This window comes from Rana temporaria, chromosome 2, assembly GCF_905171775.1.
Source record: "Rana temporaria chromosome 2, aRanTem1.1, whole genome shotgun sequence".
In the NCBI taxonomy this organism is placed as follows: domain Eukaryota; kingdom Metazoa; phylum Chordata; class Amphibia; order Anura; family Ranidae; genus Rana; species Rana temporaria.
The window spans coordinates 422,890,688-422,913,245 of NC_053490.1; the positions used below are offsets into that span (position 1 = coordinate 422,890,688).

The 22,558-nt window shown below is 43.4% G+C and overlaps 1 protein-coding gene across 1 annotated transcript in view; it reads right to left on the bottom strand.

The window, feature by feature from the left end:
- Window positions 1–22,558, bottom strand: part of SH3KBP1 (SH3 domain containing kinase binding protein 1) — a 513,710-nt gene that overhangs the window by 216,019 nt on the left and 275,133 nt on the right. The window contains 3 exon segments of the mRNA XM_040338226.1: window positions 1,944–2,017; window positions 2,020–2,037; window positions 2,040–2,135. Coding sequence (XP_040194160.1) covers window positions 1,944–2,017; window positions 2,020–2,037; window positions 2,040–2,135 — 188 coding nt within the window.

Below are 22,558 nucleotides of genomic sequence, written 5' to 3' on the forward strand. Positions count from 1 at the left end.
CAGTTAAAGTGACGCAGTGCTGAATCGCAAAAAGGGGCCAAGTCCTTTAGCTGCATAATGGTCCGGGTCTTAAGTGGTTAAGATAACACAAGTTTTGTTACAAGAATATTGCTTTTTTGACATAAGTGTAACGTTCAAATAAAAAAAAAAAGAACTCTTTGCATGATGATGCCACCATGCAGTGCACATTTACATGAACTTGTCTGCTTTAAGAAAATATATGTTTGGGGGGGGGGGGGGTGTTTATGTAATCTTCAGGCCTAAGTTGATTTTTTAAGCATGGGTGCATAACCAGCTCTGGCAGAAAAAGGGTTAATCCTGCACAGATCAGACAGTATGCTGCTCTCCTGTAGTGGACAAGCTGTGAAGCCTATTGACAAGGAGCAGGTCTCCTTCAGGGGGCCTCTATCTATCAATATGAAAGTGGTTGTAAACCCTTTATAGGCTTACCTGTAGCTAACCAGGATATCTTCTATCCCTTGTCCCCTGCATGTGGCGATGTCATCGGCACATTCGCACTAAAGCAAACGGAAGCAATAGCACCTATGTGCCGTTACTTCAGTCCGTGTGCCATTACCTGTGGCTCCCATGCAAATGAGGCCTCGTACACACGACCAAACATGTCTGCTGAAACTGGTCCGCGGACCAGTTTCCGCGGACATGTCCGACCATGTGTAGGGCCTACCGGACCGTATTCCTGTCCGAGCGGACAGGTTTCCAGCGGACAAAAGTTTCTTAGCATGCTAAGAAACTTGTCCGCTGGAACCATGTCCGTCGGAGATGTCCGATGGTCAGTATGACTCATCGGACATGACCGCTGGTTATGACGTATAACCAGCAGCCCGAAATCCCGCGCATGCGTCGAATTGATTTGACGCATGCGTGGAAGCATTGAACTTCCGCGTCAGAGAACGTCAGTGTCGTATACATCACCGCGTTCTCTGTCCGCGGGGATTTTGGTCTGATGGTGTGTGCCTCCCAGCAGACATGTCCGATGTACAAGGCCTGAGTGGCGTAATTGCGGCTCCGGCTAATCGCAGCTCATTCAAAATGAGCTAGTATGCTAGTATGGCTCATTATGCCTTTGTCTTGCAGGGTTTTATTTTTAGATTGGGTTTACAACCACTTGAAATGTGAGTGTATGGCAGTGTGAGAGAGGGTTAACTACACAGCCCAGCCATCTTAATAGAACATCCTCCTGCAGATAGCAGTCATTGATTGTCTAACCTTCTGCGGACAGCCTCCTATCTACAAATACCGGGCTTTATCCAGGAGAAGCAGGAGCTCCGTGGAAACCGGAAGTTCAGAGGGTAAACGTCCCTGCCTGGCGTTTTCGTTTAGTTTTTGTTTGTTAACAAAAACGGAATTGATTTTTATCATATTTTTCATCAGTGGACAAAAATGTACTTTTCGTTTAGTTTTCATCACTGTAAAAAGGCTGCTGATGAAAACTTTTTCGTTGACCAAATTAACACTGGGTGCAACACTGTCACACCACACATTTGAGTCATTGAATTCTATCGATGGTAAACAGCAGGAAAAATGATGCAAAACATGTGGGGATACCAGGAAGTTGTACCAGGAAGTTGTACTAGGAAGTTGTACCAGGAAGTTGTACCAGGAAGTTGTACTAGGAAGTTGTGGAAAGAGATGGCCAGCAGTCAAGCAGCACTTACAATATAAAAAGGAGATTTTTCAAGTAAGCTTGTATTATATTGTCAAATAAGAACTATTGTTTGTATTGCCAATACAATGCCAATGTCATAAAATGAAAGTGTATGCCATGACCATAGATTTCCACTAAGTGTTCTTTGGATAACTTGGCAAAATGTGTCTTAATGTGTGCTTACACAGCGCAACAATGTGAATAGACCTTCATGCATATTTTAAGCATACCTATATAAATGACAAAAAAGAAAAGCGCATATATACTGTATATTTACCTTTTCTACAGGAGGAATGTCATTTTCCATTTCTATTGACCTTGGTCTTAGCTTAATTGGCTTGTCTTTGAAATATCACCAAAGCCAAATCCCTGATCTTTTTCGCCTGGTTTTCCGCTCCACTTGTTCCATTGGTCCCTTCTGATTTGGAGTCGCCCCCATCACTCTCCGAGCCAGCATTATCTTTAAATCCTAGCAGGAAGGAAACAGTAATTGTGATGACAATTCTTCCATAGGACTGCAATCATTACATAAACTCATATATACTGAACGGGAAACAGTTTATGATTTTATCAGTATGGAGTAAAGGGTATAATTATTTACAGTATCTTACAAAAGTGAGTACACCCCTCACATTTTTGTAAATATTTTATTATATCTTTTAATGCAACAACACTGAGGAAATTACACTTTGCTACAATGTACAGCTGGTATAACAGTGTACATTTTCTGTCCCCTTAAAATAACTCAACACACAGCCATTCATGTCTAAACCTCTTGCAGCAAAAGTGTCCCAATTGGAAAATGTCCAAATTAGGCCCAATTAGCCATTTACCCTCCCAAGTGTCATGTGACTTGTTAGTGTTACAATGTCTCATGTGTAAATGGGGGCAGATGTGTACAATTTGATGTTATCTCTCTCATACTGGTCACTGGAAGTTCAACATGGCACCTCATGCAAAGAACTCTCTGAGGATCTGAAAAATTGTTGCTCTACTTAAAGATGGTTTAGGCTATAAGAAGATTGCCAAGACCCTGAAACTGAGCTGCAGCAAGGTGGCCAAGACCATACAGCGGTTTAATAGGACAGGTTCCACTCAGAACAGACCTTGCGCCATGGGCGACCAAAGAAGTTGAGTGCACGTGCTCAGCGTCATATCCAGAGGTTGTCTTTGGGAAATAGATGTATGAGTGCTGCCAGCATTGCTGCAGAGGTTGAAGAGGTGGGGCCTGTCAGTGATCAGACCATAAGCCGCACACTGCAAAAAATTTGTCTGCATGGCTGTCGTCCCAGAAGGATGCCTCATCTAAAGATGATGCACAAGAAAGCCTGCAGTTTCCTAAAGACAAGCATACTAAGGACATGGATTACTGGAACAATGTCCTGTGGTCTGATGAGACCAAGATAAAACTTATTTGGTTCAGATGGTGTCAAGCGTGTGTGGTGGCAACCAGGTGAGGAGTACAAAGACAAGTGTGTCTTGCCTACAGTCAAGGGTGGCGGTAAGAGTGTAATGGTCTGGGGCTGCACGAGTGCTGCGGGCACTGGGAAGCTACAATTCATTGAGGGAACCATGCATGCCAACATGTACTGTGACATACTGAAGCAGAGCATGATCCCCTCACTTTCCAAAATATTATTCCAAAATAACGGCCCCAAACACACCTCCAAGATGACCGCTGCCTTGGTAAAGAAGCTGAGGGTAAGTCTCCAGAAATCCTATTTAGCATCTGGGGGCATCCTTATATGGAAGGTGGAGGAGCGCAAGGTCTCTAACATTCCCCAGCTCCACATTGTCATCATGGAGGAGTGGAAGAGGACTCCAGTGGCAACCTTTGAAGCTCTGGTGAAATTCATGCCCAAGAGGATTAAGACAGTGCTGGAATATAATGATGGCCACACAAATTATTGACACTTTGTCCCCAATGTGGACATTTTCACTTAGGGGTGTAGTCACTTGTTGTCAGCAGTTTAGACATTAATGGCTGTGTGTTGAGTTATTTTGAGGGGACAGCAAATTGACACTGTTATACAAGCTGTACACTCACTACTTTACATTGTAGCAAAGTGTAATTTCTTTAGTGTTGTCACATGAAAAGATATAATACAATATTTACAAAAATGTGAGGGGTTTACTCACTTATGTGAGATTCTGTATATGTATTTTAGTGGATTTCAAAAAGGTGTTATTGGCCACAAATTCTGTGTATAGACTGTAGTTAGAGAGCGAGAAAGAAAACAATTTATAACTTGTGAACAGAATTATAGTACAATTACACTACACTATGCAGAGTGAAGTACTAAGCAACACTGTGAGGAAAAAGAAAACTTGGAAGACCTTGTCTTATATTACATTATGATTTTGAGGGCTCTGGACAACAAACTAACCATTACATGCAATGTAATGTAAACCTGAACCTAAAGCCCCCCCCCACAATCCCAAAAATAAATTACAAGGGCACATTGTATGTTATTTGAGTAAGTTGGTGATTTGAATCTTAAGGTCCATTTACATATTTGCAGTGCATTAATGCATGGTCACAAAATGTATGCAGCAATGCACCACAACACACTATGGGGCATTGCCTTAGTGCAATGTCTCCAAACTTTCTAAACAAAGGGCCAAGTTACTGTCCTTCCTACTTTAGGAGGGCCGGACTGGGGCCAGTGGGAGTAGAAAATAGTGCCCCATCGTTGGTGTCAGTGGGAGCAATAGTGCCCCATCGTTGGTGCCAATAGAAGGAATTCTGCCCCATCATTGGTGGCAATGGAAGGAATTCTGCACCATCGTTGGTGCCAATGGAAGGAATTCTGCCCCATCGTTGGTGCCAATGGAAGGAATTCTGCCCCATCGTTGGTGCCAATGGAAGGAATTCTGCCCCATCGTTGGTGCCAATGGAAGGAATTCTGCCCCATCGTTGGTGCCAATGGAAGGAATTCTGCCTCACTGTAATACCGCGTACACACGGTCGGAATTTTGGATGGAAAAAGTCAGACGGAATTTTTTCATTGGATATTCCGACTGTGTGTATGCCCCATCAAACTTTTTCCATCGAAAATTCTGACAGACTTAGAAAGAGAACACGTTCTATCGGAAATTCCGTTCGTCTGTATGGAATTCTGACGGAGACAAAAAACATGCATGCTCAGAAACAATTTGAAGCATGCTCGGAAGCATTGAACTTCATTTTTCTAGGCTCGTCGTAGTGTTGTACGTCTCCGCATTTTTGACGGCTGGAATTTGGTGTGTCTGTGTGTATGCAAGACAGCTTGAGCGGAATTCCGTTGGAAAAACCAGTCGGAGTTTATTCCGACGGAAAACAAATTTGTGTGTCAATGGGAGGAATTGTGTCCCATCACTTGTGTCGAAGGCAGGAATTCTGCCCCATCGTTGGTGTCAATGGAATCAATCCTGCCCTATTTTTGTTCTCAGTGGGAGGAATAGTGCCCCAAGGGCCAGATAAAGGCAAGAAAAAGACTGCATCCAGTCCCCGGGCCACAGTTTGGAGACTGCTGCCTTGCATTGGGGTGCTATTCAAAATCAATGGCACTGCAATTAGCCAATGCACTTAATCTGTGCTTTTGAGTGCAAATATGTAAATCAGCCCCTAACGTAATTCTTCCTCAAAGGATAAACTGGGTATTAAAAATAGGCATTCAACCCTCCGGGTTTACTTGCATCACAAATCACAAAGGTTACTATACCATTCATGTTGAATAGCACCCCAGCATGTTTAGGCAATGCACAAGCTTTACAAAGTGCTACAACGCACCATAGTGTGTTGTGGCATACCTGTTTTTTGGACCGTTTGGGGCATCAGAAGCTCATTGATTTCAATTGGCTGTCTCAATGCAGTGCACTTTAATGTGCGAATTACGCATGTTACTGTAACGCACAAACATGAATAGGTTTTCAACATTTGGATAAAGTCAGCGGATAACATGGAGAATTTGCATTTAGTCATTCACTTTTTTCCAGTAGAAAAATGGACAGCCTTTTTTCTATTTTGCATAATTTATGCTACTTTTTATAAACGGTTGTCCAACCAGAACAGTTTTGTAGGCAAATATCCTCCCTGAAGCCTCGTACACACGACCGGTTTTCCTGCCAGGAAAACTGCCAGGAGAGATTTTGTCCGGGAAAACCGGCCGTGTGTATGCTTCCTGGCAGTTTTCCCGACAAGAAAACTGCCGAGAATCCCGGCGGGAAAATAGAGAACTTGCTCTCTATATTCCCGCCGGTTTTAAACCTGGCAGTTTTTCTATGGGGAAACACTGAGAGGAAAACTGCTGGGAAAAGATAGAGAGCAGGATCTCTTTTTTCCGTCAGGAAAAAAACTGATCGGAATTTCCGATGGTGTGTACAAATCCCAACGTGTAAAATTCTGACGCATGCTCGGAAACAAATCGACGCATGCTCAGAAGCATAGAACTTCATTTTCTCAGCTCTTTGTAGTCTTTACATCACTGCGTTCTTGGCAGTCAATGAGGAATTCCGTCGGAAAAACCATGCAACTTTTTTCCGCCGGGAAAACCGATCGTGTGTACGGGGCATCAAAGGTTCATTCAGTTTACCTTGAAGCTGAAGGTAAGGCCCCTTTCACATGTCCGTTCCGCTCATCCGTTATTACAAGTCCGTTAACGGACTTGTAATACATCCCTATGGGATCGCGTCCGTTAGCGGATGGAGCATCCGCTAGCGTCCGCGTCAGTCGGGATCCGCTTTTCCGAACGGAAGAAACCCTATTTTTCTTCCGTTCGGCGGAGCGGAACTGATGCAGACGGACAGACGGTCCGTCTGCATCCGGTTCCCCATAGGGGACAGCGGAGCAGAGACAGGGCGGTACCTGCACTGTGTGCGGGGACCGCCCTATCCGCCGACAGCTGAGCGGGGATCCCCGCTGAGCCGACGGAGACACACGGAGCGGACCCAGAAACGGTCCGATCCGTGTGAAAGAGCCCTTAGTCTTCTTCTTTTTTTTTTTAAACACTTCCAAACACATTTGTGTGTAATGGTGTTTAGCCTAATACCTGCAAGGCTGCTGCTTCATGTAAAAATCTTTCCTTCAGTGATTTCTTCATATCCACTACTAGATATTGTCCTGATCAGCTATCTTCCAGCACCGTCAGAGCAGCGTAAAGAGTTCCACTGATTGCCTTCCACCTTCTGTCCTGCATTCCATGCTTTTTTTATTTAGTTTACATTTTGTTAAAAAAAATGTACACTATTCTATAATTTTTTTTTAATAATTGTATCACTTTTATTCCTATTACAAGAATGTAAACATCCCTTGTAATAGAAAAAAAGCACGACAGGACCTCTTAAATATGAGATTTGGGGTCAAAGAAACCTCAGATCTCATATTTACACTAAAATGCAATAAAAAAAAATGTCTCTTTGATGTCGCTTCCGCCCTGCAATGGTATGGAGCCGGGTGGGGGCCATCTTCTGCTCACTTGGCTCCATACCACAGAGGTGAGAGTATGCGATCACCATCGCCGGCAGTGGAAGGATCTCCAGCTGATTGACAGCCTCGGCTTTGTTCCTGTGTGCTGTGTGAAGGGAGGAAAAGGGGGGGGGGTGTCCCTTCCCTCAAATCAGATTTTAGAGCTTTCCTCACTGAGCTTTGCACAGTGCAACTTCAGCTACCCGTCCCCTTTTTTCTGACAGCTTAGACAAGCTTTATAAATTTTGCACTTTGAACAGATATAGAGAAGACTGCAGATAAACAGGTATCCCCCGTGGTCAGTTACTTCACTGGGTACATGTAAGGGTTTACAACCACTTCACGTACCTGTACATAATTTTGTGGACGTGGTGTAAGGGGGCACCTGAGTGGCACTCCCGCTGTGATTGGACACAGGAACCAATGAGCGGGTCCGGCAGCCACTCAATCATTCACAGGAGAGACGCAGCAGCGGTGTGCCCATGTAAACAAGGCACACCGCTGCTCTATCAGGGGGCAAACGAGAGATCTTGTGTTTCAGCTGAGCTGAATCATGATCTCTCTTTTTATCCAGTGTATTCACCCCCCCCCCCCCAGTTAGAAATCACCTCCCTTGGAACACATTTAACTCTTTGATCGCCCCTGGTGTTAACCCCTTCCCTGCCAGTCTAATTTATACAGTAATTAGTGCATTTTTTTAACGCTGATCACCGTATTGGTGTCACTGGTCCCCAAAAGGAACCACATGACCACACAATTGTCAGTTAGAGCAACGCAGTGCCGTATCGCAAAAAATGGCCTGGTCAGGAAATGGGTAAATCCTTCCAGGGCTGAAGTGGTTAAGGCAAAAAGGTTATAGGTAAAAGTATTCCTCCTCACCCCCCTCTTATTTACCTGAGCCATCATTCAATCCAGCGCTGTCCACGTCTGCAGCTCTTCTATCACTTCCTGGTCTCACAGGCTTTCCTGTGAGATCAAAGCCAGTGACAAGGGAACGGGAGATGCCAGCTGCTTCCCTGCCTATCTCTACATGTGTCCATGCGATCTACCTGTCAGCTGCCTGTGACTGACAGGTAGATCGCTGCAGAACCCCAGGGGATCTCTTGCGGAACCCTTAGGGTCCACGTAACCCCAGTTGAGAAACACTTATCTAGAGTTTGGAAACATTTCCATGTCACAATTTCTGCTGAGAGCAAAGCTGCAATTTGCAAATATTGTGAGAAAAAAAATCCTTTTCCAAATGCTACAAAGATGACAAAACACATCCTGGCATGTCAGAGGTGCCCTAAAGACATTTAAAAAAAAATCTGGAATCAAATGATGAGGATTAGAATGAAAGTGAGAGTAGCTTTTCTCTCCATTAACACTTTCTGCTGCTTCTGGATCATCACAAAGTGTTTCTTTACCAGCTGCATCTTCAAGTAAGGAAGTGTTGCAAACCAATTGTTTGGGGGAAAAAAAACGGGAACGTTTTTTTCCCTCATGACTTCAATATTTCTGGAAATGTTACATTCTCAGAGCCGGTTCACACTGGGGCGACTCGTCAGGCGGCTCAGCCGCCTGACGAGTCGCGTCCCATTCAATGCAATTGAACCGTTCTAATAGGAGCGACGCAAGTCGCTCCGACTTAGAAAAAGGTTCTTGCACGACTTCGGGGGCGGCTCGGGGCGACCTGTATTGACTTCTATACAGAAGTCGTTTTGCAGGTCGCCCCCGAAGTCGTGCCGCGGAAGTGTGAACCGTCTCTTACTTGTGTCGATGGGCTTTTTCATGAGCTTGGTCTTGCATTCTCAAAGTCTCCTCTCAAAAATACACAATACCCTGTACCTTCATTTATTGATAAAATTACACCTGAAAATCAGGAGGACATTGATCAAGCTCTTGCAAGATCAATATATGCTTCTGGATGAGCATTGTCAATAACTGAAAATGCATATTGTCAGGAAGCTTTATATTCTTATGAGGGAAAGGGGGGTGCTTACCTGTTCTTGTGTATGGTTGAAATGTTCTTAACACATACAGTCCTTGTTATTCCATTTGTAATAAAAAAATAACATTTTAAAAAGCAAGTTTAGTTTATTTACTGAATAGGCTGTACTTTTATTTCAAGCAAAATACTTTTATATACACTGCATTTCACATTCCTGAAGTAACAAAATTACTTTCAATTAGCTAATTTAATAGCTTTGTACCAGGTATGCAAATATTGACACAGAATTTTTTTTTCCTGAAATTTTTGGTGGAGGGTAAAAAAAAAAACATTATTTCATGGCTTGAAACATTTTGGGAAATCATACCTCTCTAGTGTGAACATGGCCACATAGCGTACTATGGTCATGGTAGAGCGGTCCTGTGTCCATTGTGCCCTTCTTTTGCTGTCTCAGGAAACTAATTAGCCCTCATAATCCTCATCTTGGAACTACAGAATGATTGACAAAATGATGTTGAAGATATGGGAGAGTAGGTGGATCGGAGTAGCTTGGCAAGAGAAAACTGGGCTGACAACACTGAAGCCTCACACACACGGGTAAGAATCTAGTCAGGAAAAAAAACGTTTTTCCCAACGAGATTCTTGGCAAGAATCTCTTGCTGCCCGAGTGTACAGACAGACCTTTCAAAAGAACGGCAGTTCTCTTGAAAGGCAAGAACGCGGTGACGTCTTTGCGTACGACGACGTCGTCTTGCTTCACCCTACCTATGCCTAGGAAGCTACCGCGCATGCGTCAAAGTCATTTCGAGCATGCAAGGGTTTTCACGGCGACAGGTAAGTATACAGACTCTTGGGTTTCTCGGCAGGAAAACTGCCGAGAATCTCACAGTGAGAAAATAGAGAACATGTTCTCTATTTTTTCTCGTCTAGATTCTGGGCAGTTTTCTTGTAGAGAATCTTGAAAGCCTCGTACACACGCTCGGTATACTCCGCAAGAAAGCTCTGCCAGCAGTTTTCTTGCTGGTTCTTGCCGAGTAAACCGAGCGTGTGTACGAGGCTTCAGTCTACATAAACCCACAAATGTACTTAGGAACCGAGTGCATTTCTGGCCTATCAACAGTTTTTTTGTACTAGAAGTGTCTTTAAATAGATAAAACATAGGATATGTGTATAGCAAAGATGTATGGCATATGTCCTTTTTTTCCCCCCTGACACATACTTTAATATTTCAGTTTAAGCAAGAAACTTCTATGTGAAGCGCATGCTGTCCTAAATTTTCCTTTGCTTACTCCCATGAGTCCCTGTCTGTCCTTGTGCCTCATCTCTGGCAAAATGCCTAAACAGTAATAGTAACAGCATATTAGTTTTAATCTTTACGATTCAGCCTCTCCCATCAGCAGCCATAATTACAGTCCGCTCATTTAAACAGGCAGGAAAAATGACATTATCCTTTCTGAGACTGTATAAAAGGCATAAAAATCTTTTAAACAGACATTAGGAGTTTTAAAAAGGGCACGGGGAGTGCAGTAGGCAATTAGCTAATTGAATAGCTTTTTACCAGGTATGCAACTGTTGAGGAAGAATCAATGGAGTCATCGGAACTAAAGCTTTCATGGAAACTCTGGGTTTTAGATATGCATTGATTTAAAAAAAAAAAAAAAAAAGTTGAGCATGAATGACTTTAGAAGACTAAAGTTCATAGCACTGTTAGAACTGTAAAAGGGGTAACCCATGTTATAGGAATAGGGGTCACTGAGGCTGCAAATGAGTATCCAAAGGTCCTCTTTTGCCACAGTAATATTCCTTAACTTCTTAAAGTGGTTGTAAAGTCAGAGCGTTTTTTATCTTCATGCATTTTAAAAACACGTTATACTTATCTCCCCTGTGCAGCTCGTTTTGCGAGTGGCCCCCGATCCTGGTCTTCTGGGGTCCCTCAGTGGCTGTCTCGGCTCCTCCCTGCAAGAACTAACCCCCATAATGGGAGCTCTCTCCCATGGGGGTTAATTGTTGCAGGCGTGCTCCCGTGATACAGTCTGGGGCCATAGCCGCAGACTGTATCACTCGGCCCCGCCCTTGCGTCATTGCTTTGATTGACAGCAGCAGGAGCCAATGGCTGCGCTGCTATCAATCAACCAATGAAGCCCAGCCGAGAAGCCAGCACAATCACGGCGCGGGACTTTGGAGGGGTCGGGTAAGTAAACGGAGGCTGGGGGGGGGGGTGGCTAATTCTCTATGCATTAAGGTGAAAAAACATGAACCTTTACAACCCCTTTAAGCAGAAAAAGCAACAGTTTTTTCCCTTTGGGATGAAGGTTTTACATGAATAAAAGCTGATAATTGTAAGCACCCCCATCAGTGAGACACTGTTTGTCTCAACCCTCTCACAACCAGGGCCGGATTTCCCACAAGGCCAACAAGGCCAGGCCTCGGGGCGGCACTGTGTGCAGGGGCGGCGGAGGAGACAAGTACGTTTTCAGCAGTACGGGCCGTGTGGCGGCGGAGAGAGATTTTCTCATTGCCCGCAGTGCTGTTACAACTTCCGCCCTTACATACAGGCTGCGTGACACAGAAGAGAGAGAATGACGTCATCTCTCACCGCCCGCTTGCCCTCACTCTCCTCTATTACTCTCATCTCATGTGCCTCGGTTTTACGATTCACCTGCAGCTAATTTCCCCGTGCGGGAGAGGAGAGGCTGACAGCATTGTACCTGGCTGCAAGTACTCAGCAATGCTGGGGGGGGCTTGATTGTACATGCAATTGGTGACAAACTGGTACTTTTTGGGTGGCAGTCAGGTAACTATGGCAATCCCCATCTGGTGTGGCAGGCAGGCAGTGTGGCAAGTGACATTCCCATCTGGTGGCGGGCAGCATGGCAAGTGACATCCCCATCTGGTGACAGGCAGCGTGGCAAGTGACATCCCCATCTGGTAACAGGCAGTGTGGCAAGTGACATCCCCATCTGGTAACAGGCAACGTGGCAAGTGACATTCCCATCTGGTGGCAGGCAGCGCGGCAAGTGACATTCCCATTTGGTGGCAGGCATCGTGGCAAGTGGCATCCCCATCTGGTGGCAGGCAGTGTGGCAAGTGACATTCCCATCTGGTGACAAGCGACGGTGGCAAGTGACACGCTCAGGGCTCCCACTCATTCTGCTTTATGGTGAGTTGAGCTATTTCATTTTATATTACAATGTAATGATGGAAATAATGCATTTCAATCATCCTGACACCATAACAACCATGGTGCCGGAATGATTGAAGCACTAACACCAGTCATCGTCTGCGAAAAATCGCTTAGCCCCCTTGTGTCGCCCCCCTATGTGATGATGGCATTGAAGGACCCGGCCTTGGGGCGGCAAAGGGAGTAAATCCGGGCCTGCTCACAACCTTTTTTTTTTCAGTCAAGACACCCTTTAAAATGTCTGCACATTCTGGAGGCACCCAATTCTAAAAGGTAGAAAATGAAACTAAAAGTTTTACACAAAGCAGCAACATCCACACATGTAGGACACCCAACATTAGAAGAGATTTTGCACACTGGTCTGGTACTGACTAGTATTTCAGCGTTTCTCCTCTTTCTTAATTTTTTTAACTTACGCTAATGTGATGCCCGACGTCCTCCCTATCAGTCGATGACATCATTGGTTGTTAGGACGCCGGCTGCTAGAAGCTTGTAATAGTGCACAATGAAAACCTTTTAACTAAAAGGCAGGCTTCATCTATGCGCTGGCTTGTAGAGTGGAACCCCGGATTGCGAGTAACGCGGTTAGCGAGCGTTTCGCAATACGAGCACTGTATTTTTAAAAATCCTGACTCGGTTTGTGGGTGTTGTCTGGCAAAACGAGCAGGAATTAGGCCAGCAGAAGAGCCTATTAAACTCCATTGATCTCAGCACATCGTAGGTGTTGTACGTCACGCGTTCTTGACGTTCGGAATTTTAGACAAGATTTGTGTGACTGTGTGTATGCAAGACAAATTTTCCCGCAAAAACAAAACAAAACACGGTTTTCCTTTCGGAAAAACTGATCGTGTGTACAGGACATAGGAGGTATTGTAGCAGCCACTGATGCCACACGTCACCCTTTTTGCTAGTTCAGCACACAAGTGTCGGTATTACACCATACAGGCTAATGGCTATAGCCAAATCCTGGGGAGTGTCCACATACCGTACTGCCAATACCTCTGTGTGTGCTCCCAGATGTTTAGCAAAGGGGCAGATTGGGCGGTACATTTGTTTGGTGCTGTGTTGTACTTATATGCTATAGTTATACCATACACAGTAAAACCTCGGATTGCGAGTAACATGGTTTACGAGCGTTTTGCAATGGCGAGCAGTTTTTTTTTTTTTTAATTCTGACTTGATTTGCGAGCATTGTCTCACAAGACGAGCAGGATTCAAGCCTCTGCGGTGTGCAGTGCCGCATGTGGCCAGAGGTGCGGGGGCGCCTGTGATGCTAGGAGACCACTCGGAGATACTCGGTTCCTGAGTGTCTCCGGCGCCCCCCTCCACCTCTGGCCACATGCGGTACTGCATACACTAGCAGTGACACTGGAACCTTTTTTTCTGAGTTTCCATTGATTCCTATGGGGAAACTCGCTTTGATATACGAGTGCTTTGGATTACAAGCATGCTTCTGGAACGAATTATGCTCGTAATCCAAGGCGATGGAGGCAATAACAAGACAAGCATTTTAGACAAGCCAAAGCTTTCTGCAATAGTCAGACAGTATTTATAAATGCCAAAAGAAAAAAAAACTTGGGGGCAGATCCACAGAGATCTGCACCCGCGCAGCGCATCAGAGATACACTACGCCGCCGTACCTTACCTGGCTTTAGTTCGAATCCTGGAAGAATTAGCAATGTAAGTTACGGCGGCGTAGTCTATCTCTGGTGGCGGAATTCAAATTGGCAATTAGGGGGCGTGTTTTATTTAAATGAAGCACGTCCCCGCCGAATGAACTGCGCATGCTCCGTTTTTAAATTTCCCGCCGTGCATTGCGCTAAATGACGTGGTTGCGACCACGTCATTTTTTTTTAACTTCCCGATTCACGGACGACTTACGCAAAAAAAAAAAAAATAAATAAACGCGGGAACGACGGCCATACTTAACATGGCAGGTCTAACTATACGCGACGAAATACCAGCTTTAACTATACGCCGGAAAAAGCCGACTAGAGACGCCGTAAAAAATGCGCCGGCCGCTCGTACGTACGTATAGTTAAAGCTGGTATATCAGTAGATACGCTGGCGTACTCGCTCTGTGGATCTGCTCCTTTATGACTGTTGGACTGTATGCTGTAAGATTTTTTTTTTATAGTTTGATGGAGAAATGCTAATCATTCTTTCATCCAATGGTTTATACCACCAGCAAAGACTTATTTTTCACAGCCATGGATTCTGCACATGACTAATTTACGCCACCATCGGTGCAACATATGGAAAACATGGCTTTATGAAGTAAGGCTTGGGGAGTACCAACAATGAATAGACAGACTACTTCTAGAGATGTAAACGCATTACCTATTTTAAACAAAAGCTATCTTAAAATAACAAATACATGTTTTTGGTTATTAAATGTGTGTTGGAAGTGATGAGAAATAAAAGACAATGGCTGATTTTAACATTATAATGTAGCTTGAGACCAACTTAGTTCATTTCATCAGCCAGGAACTAACCTTGGTTTATTTAATATAATTCTATGGTTCCATCAAATAAGATGCCATTGGCTGAGAGCTCTAATCGGGAGCCAATCGCCAGACCTTTTTCTATCATGCCTCATCGACAGAAGCTGACCGGCTTTAGTACACACGAGCCGAATGTCGGATGTTTCTTTTGAACCGGACCATGGTGCCCGACATTCAGCCCACGTGTACTAGTGGCTTTAGTCTGAGAGGTGGGGGTTACAAAGAACATTAGTGTTAAGGCTGGTACACACAAGCCGAATATCGGCCGGTCAATGGCAGTTTAGCAGAAACTGGCCAATATATAGCTAGTGTGTCTGTCAGAAATATAATGACCAGCAGCGGGTCCAGCAGAAATCGGTCTAATGACAAGCTTTTGTCGAAGAAACATGCTGGAAAACCAGCATCTGATCAGCTCTGGAAGCCAATGGCTACGAGCGCTGATCGCTGTGTTCTAGCGGGGGGAGTCAGTCCCCCTGTCAGAACACAGTAGTAAAAAGAGTAAAGCTGGGTACACACAGGTCAAAAATCTGGCGAAAATGGTTGGTTTGGCAGAATTCAGCCAACAGAAGCTGGTCTCACAACTGGCTTATTCCGAACAAGCATGCAGGAAAATCAACAGCCAATTGCTGCAAGCGCTGATCAGTATGTTCTGGTGGGTGCAGTCCACCTGTCAGAACACAGAAGCACAGCAGGGAAGATCACTGCACCAACATCGGATGTGTACGGCGATGTATGTTTTTTTTTTGTTCAGCCCACTAGATTGAACGAAAAAAGACTTACAGTGTGTACCAGGTTTAAAGTGGTTGTAAAGGAACAAACCCTCTGTGTGCAGCAGCCCCCCCCCCCCCTCGCAATACTTACCTGAGCCCCCTCTCCGGTGACTCGCACTCCTGATTGGCTTTTGGCAGTCAATAACAGCCAGTGAGTCAATTAGAAGATGGAGGGGGCGGACACACACAGCTGCGGCCCAGAAACGCGCCTGATTGGGTGCCCCCACAGCAAGCTGCTTACTGTGGGGACACCTGGCAGGAGGGAGAAGACAGGAACACCGGCGAGGGACCGGAGAACAGGAGGATCCGGGCTGCTCTGTGCAAAACCACTACTCAGAGCAGGTAAGTATGACATGTTTGTTATAAAAAAAAAACAAGGTTTAATTATTGCTTTAAGTGTGAGGGTTAGAGCCGGTTCACACTGGGGCGACTCGTCAAGCGACTCAGCCGCCTGACAAGTTGCGTCCTGTTCTATTCAATAGAACCGTTCTAATAGGAGCGATGCAAGTCGCTCCGACTTAGAAAAAGGTTCTTGTAGGACTTTGGGGGCGACTCGGGGCGTTTTTCAGGTCACCTTGCCGAGTCGCCCCCCAAAGTCGTGTCACCCCTGTGTGAATAGGCTCTAAGAGTTATAAGAAGGCTTGGTGTATAGTTTGGGGGGTTATAAGAAGTGCTAGCATGAGACCAAGAATGTGTGTGGCGCTTGGGGTTACAAAGATTGTTAGTGTGAAGGCTGGACTTATAAGAAGGGTTAGCATGAAAGTTGGGGCTATGAGGATTAGTGTGGGGGTTGGAGTTACAACAAGGGTTAGGGTAAAAATTGAGTTACATGGCTGGTTATTGGTTGGAAATCTTTGGGTAAAGGCCTCTTTCTGTCTACACTCTTTGGGGGAAACTACCACTGCAAAGACCCTGCCACCGAAAGCTTACATATTGGATTGTATTATCCTACCTAAAATGTCAAAAAAAGTCAAAAAAGCGTTAGACCAGGGGTCTCAAACTGGTGGCCCCCCAGCTGTTGCGAAAAGTCCCATGAGGTATTGCAGGGCTCACAGTTACAAGCATGACTCCCTCAGGCAGAGGCATGGTGGGCCTTGTATTCCTGCAACAGCTGGAGGGCCACCCGTTTGAGACCCCTGCTTTAGACAGTACAATCGTTTATTTGAAGTGTGTCAGGGCCGTTAAATCGGATGGTAGCACCTGCCCTTGTGTACGAGGCCCAGGTACCATAAGTTCAACGGGGGGCCCAGAGTAGCAGGAGTAGCACAATTACTGGAACTAATCCCTCCCTGTGTTTACAATACTTCAGTTTGTGAATGAACAGGGAGCCCCAACCCTGAAGTGTACTACGGCATACAGAAAGTACAAATGTGCTAAAAGGGCCAGACTGATAAGTAGAGATGTCTTCACTCTGAACTATTTGAAATACAGGAAAACAATTACTAGATGTTGCTTATCAGTTTGCTAGTGGTGGACTGGTGGCAAGCTGTGCTGTGAGACACACTTCCAGTCAGGTCATGCTCTGATGTTGAAGAGCAGCCTTGGAAAAATAATGTTTTAAGCTCATAATAAAAGCAGAGTTAAGCGCTTCCTAGTAAAAGCTGCAGGGTTAACACAGCTAGGGAAACACGTCCCTTTAATAAAAATGTAAGGCATGTTTTTTAAATAGGGTCAGAGACCTCTAGCAGAAAGGAAGACAGAGCACTGTTTAACAGACCTCAAACACAGTGTTCTGATGCATTCAATTTATTAAACTGTGGCAAAGCGGTTTGAGTGCTTTTAAAAGGTGAAGATTACTATATATTTTAAGAAAATTTAAAAAAATGTTTTATTAAGGAACAGATATTTTAATTTTGTCTTGCATAAAATGAATTAAGACTGTAGGTTCATGGCTTAGTGCTCTCTTTGTTAGGAATTCCCTTTCAGGCCTATTTAATATAACACAAAGCCATGTGCAACTGCAGTAATCCACATCAAACATGAGATTACAGTGGCCTCTGAACTTCTATATATCTTATACAAAAAGAATTAAGAGGGTTTCTGCTTCTAGGGCTCCTTTCACACGGACGTCTGTTTTGCCGCAGTTAAATGTTCTGTGAAGTTCAAGGTTCCAGGCACTGCGATTAGCTGCATTTGTACATTGCGTTTACGTGCGGCCGCGTTTAGCTGCGGTAGTCATTCCCATAGCCACCCTTTTTATTTTTTTTTGATTATGATGTGCTTCCTGTTCTTTTTATTTTCTCTCGTGCTATCCGCAGTTGACACAAAAGACTGCGATTACCTGCGGTTAAGTGCATATAGCTGCGCTAAATCGCACCTGGACTCATTCAATTCTATTTTTTCTATTCGAACCAAACCACATGTAACGAAATCGCAGCTAAACACGGTGTGTGAATGGGGCCATAGGAAAGCATGGTGTGCTTTTAGCTGCGGTAGAAAACTAGAAAATCCGCAGCTAAAAGCACCATTCTATCTGTCTGTGTGAAAGGGGCCTAGCAGTAAAGTGAAATACTACTAATCAGGTCTGGTGCAGGCAGGGGGTCTTTCTAGCTATTACCCTTGGTTGTTTTTACAACTTAACAAAAAGATAACATTTGTATATACTGTACATCAGATTTCACATTGCACTTGGGTGGCCATGGAGGGATGTTCTTATTTCTTATTCAACGCTGCAATCACTAATTATTACGAGTGGAAATACTGCTTATGACCATAGGGTGGAGATACAGAGACATTTAAAATGTAATTTATGAAATAATATTATAATGACTCATGAGAGAATATGAGGCTCTAAATCGTTAACCTCTCCTTAAGATGCTAGCTGTCTGACTGGAATGCTGATCCAATGGCGTAAGCACTGATCCGAAACAACTATGCAGATCAGGAGTTCTGACTTCCTGATCAGCATGCGTGTTCCATCTCAGCGATTTAGAAGGTACTGTAGCCTAGCAACTAGCATTTCAACGATAGAAGTCTCTATATTTTTTTCTCAGGACAGTTTAATTAAAGGGCGAACAGGAGGCCACACCAAGTATCCCATATCTATGGGATATCTATGGAGGCAAGAGTCTTCAACGGTTACGGAAATTAGGAACATGGAGGATCTAACCAAACTTATGTATCCTAGCGATGAAAAACTAAAGCAAACATGGTTCTATTGGATAGACTTCATTTTTATGATCAGGAATATTAGTCCCTGATCCTGAAAACAGGAAATAAGGATTCTCGTGGAGTGGTGGTGGTATAGTGCCTGTTTTTTTTACTTCACCACTTCCTGACACTACTCTCGCCCTTCTTCTTGTCCCTCTGCTACCTCCACTTACTCCCCCTGGAGACACGTCTAAATATGAAATGGAATGGAATGTATGTCTATTGTTGGTTTATGAAAGAAAGGAAGAAAGGAGGGTATAGTACTGCGCTGCCGAAAATGGTGAAACTACGGTAACTATTGTTGGTTTATACAATGACAATCACAAGGATGAAAACTTACGGTTGTCTGTCATGTATGACAACATTTTATACAGAAGCACTCACTGCCACATCCGAATAGTATAGAAACCAAAAAAACGTTGGACTTTACTGGCATAACATGGAGCACAAAAAGGTTTATAATTTATTTATTTTTTATTACATCTAGTATAAAAGCATTTCCAAGACAACTTGATAAAACCAAACCAACATAGTATTTGATATGCGTATAGGCAATTACCGTAGTTATGTAATGTATGAAAAGTACAATATCATGCACCACAAGGCTAAGTTGCCAAATCTTGAACGTATATACACACATACATCCAGTATATTCATCATGGGTCAATGCGTTTCTCATTCAAGCTTCATTAGGACTCATAAAGAAGGTTATAATAAATATATAGAAAACAAAGCGTAAAAGAAAGTTACAAAAGGCATATGCGTAAACATATTATGGCTTGAACCAGACACATGATGTAAAGCCCCACCTCTATGACTGTGAACAGCCAACGCTTCAAAAACCTCCCTGGACGGGCATTGTTACATCAAGAGGGACCAATCATATAGGGCAGCATGAGGTAACAGTCATTAATAAAAGGAAAAATCAAACATGGGGACATAGTGTGTGAGCACAAGTATCCTTGGATACATGGTTACCATGAAATGTCCACAGTATTGCACAGCGCTTGGAATTTCCTCGAAAGTGCATAAGGTCTTGATTCCACATGTCAACAAACAAAATGGGGGAGGACAGGAGACCGAACCCCAGGTAAAGGTATAATAACCAGCAAGCTAGCATACAAAACAAAATTGTGGTACTTACTATATACTGCATTCCTACTACCTTCTATTGGGAGCAAAGATACATTCAGGTACTCACATATTAAGAGAGGGACATTTGCTTGTTTGGCTTGCCTGGGCCATTTTGCTTGTACTCAAGGATATTTATGCTCACACACTATAGCCTCACATTTATTTGTTCTTCTATTAAGGACTGTTACCTCACACTGCCCTATGCGGTTGGTCCCTCTTGATGTCCCGGTGCCCATCCAGAAAGTTTTTTGAGGCGTTGCCTGTGCAGGGGCAAAAAAGCGCAGCTCTTACATGTGTCTGATCCAAGCCATAACATGTTTACGCATATGCCTGATATAACTATGTTTTACGCTTTGTTTTCTATATAGTTATCATCACCTTCTTCATGGGTCCTGATGAAGCTTAAATGAGAAACATGTTGACCCATTAGGAGAATACATATATGTTCAAGATTTGGCAACTTAGCCCTGTAGTGCATGATATTGTACTTTTCATAGATAACCAATTGCTTATACGTGCAGCAAATACTATGTTGGTTTGTTTTTATCAAGCCATCTTGGAAATGCTTTTTAATACTATATATTTTAATACAATTTATATGTTTATAAACCTTTGTGTGCTCCTTGCTTTGCCAGTAAAGTTCGATCTTTTTTTAGCTCCTCTGAAAACATTTTGTTATATCTGAGTCATATATTTTTGTATGGTGCCTTGACTGCAAGCTCATTGCCCTTGTTCTGTCTGTCAGTGTCTTGTATAAATAAGGAATTTACAAAAAAAAAATAAACATGCAGAACAGGATCTATATGCCAAATATTCTTAACTATTTGTAATATATTAAAAACAGATACTTTTACATGGCATTGGCATGTGCTCTTTAAGTAGAAATCCGTAATCTTGAGGTACAAATATAATACCACATTACATTCACAGAAAATCAAGAAGTAGTACATGAAAACCACCTGTAGTACTTTCAATAGTTTTGCAAGGCTTTGTATTATTTTACTCGTGAACAGCCGTCAAAGACCCACCAGCAACACATTGATCCACAGAATCAATTTACTGAAGACATTTCGTTGACGCGCAATATCTAGCCGCTTTCCCAATTGTAGCTACAGTCATAAACCCTATGTGGTCCTAAATGCATTATAACTAGTTACTGAAATAAGGCAATTTCAATAAAGCGATAAATGGGATTATTTTGTTGCTGGTATTTCTCTGATCACATCAGAAGTGCCTGGAGAATCCAGCTCTCCCCGCCAACCTATTGCAACTTTGCATGGGACTTCCCTCAGCCTTCCAAGTAAGAAACCCAGCTGGCCAATTTAGTTATTCCAATGAGTGGGCTCCCAGAATGCAACACATATTAATGTGAGTCCAAAATGCACATCAACGCACATGTGTTATAGAAGTGAACTGATGAGAAGCTAGCCTAAGGGCCCTTTCACACATACGGACAAACTGTCAGTTTATTACAAGTCCGTTTACGGATTTGTAATGTATCCCTATGGGATTGCAGACGTTAGCGGATGATGCATCCGCTAACGTCCGCAACCATCCGCGTCCGCAAAGATCCGGTTTTTCGGACGGAAGAAAACCCTATTTTTCACACGGTCCGTATTCATCCGATTCCCCATAGGGGAGAGCGGAGGAGAGACAGGGCGGTCTCTGCACAGTGTGCGGGGACCGCCCTGTCCGCCGACAGCTCAGCGGGGATTTACGGAGGAATCCCCGCTGAGCCAGACGGGCTAACGGAGCGGATCAATTACGGATCCGCTCCGTGTGAAAGAGTCCTAAATGCTTCATATGAAAGCATCTTGCAATATTTAGCCATAGTTTGGATTGAAGGTGGAATATTTTAAAAGTCCAATAGGTAGCACCAGGGCAGCCATCAGGAATTATGGGGCCCCTTACACAGCTTCAGGCATGGGCCCCCTGCTGTCACCTGAAATTGAGAAGCGCGGGGGGGGGGGGGGTGCCGCCACTAATTGAGAAAATTAAAATATATAAAAAAGGGGGGGGGTAGCAATCCGGGGCCCTGGGGACCACTGGGCCCTTTAATAATAAATAATAAATAAATAAAAAAAAATATATATATATATATATAAATAAAAGGGAGGTTGCCATCTAGGGCCCTTTATTAAAAAAAATAAATAAAAAAAAGGGGTTGTCATCCCGGACCATGGGGACCTCCAGGCCCCTGGGGACCTCTTGGCTTTTTTAAAAATAAAGAAAAAAAAAGAAACCTCTGGGCCCTCAAATAAAAAATAAAATAAAAAAATATATAAAAAATATTTTTTTTTTATAAAAAAAAAGGGGGATCTCTGGGCCCTTTAATAAAAAAAAATAATAAAAATATATATATATATATATATATATATATATATATATATATATATATATATATATATAAATAAATATATAAAAGAAAAAAAAAAGAAAAAAAAAAATTTGTATATTGTAAATTTTATAAAAAAAGGGGGGTTGCCATCCAGGGCCCTGGGGACCTCTGGGCCCTTTAATAAAAAAAAATATATATATATAAAAAAAAAAAAAACATTTATAAAAAAGGGGGGTTGCCACATGGGTCCCTTTAATAATAATAAAAAAAAATATATATATATATATATATATATATATATACACACACACACATATATATATACACATTTCTATTTTTTTTATAAAAAATAAATAAAATAAAAGGGGGGGGGGGGTTGCCATCCGGGGACCTCCAGACCCCTTCCCCCAAAAAAAAAAGGGGGGGGGTTGCCATCCGG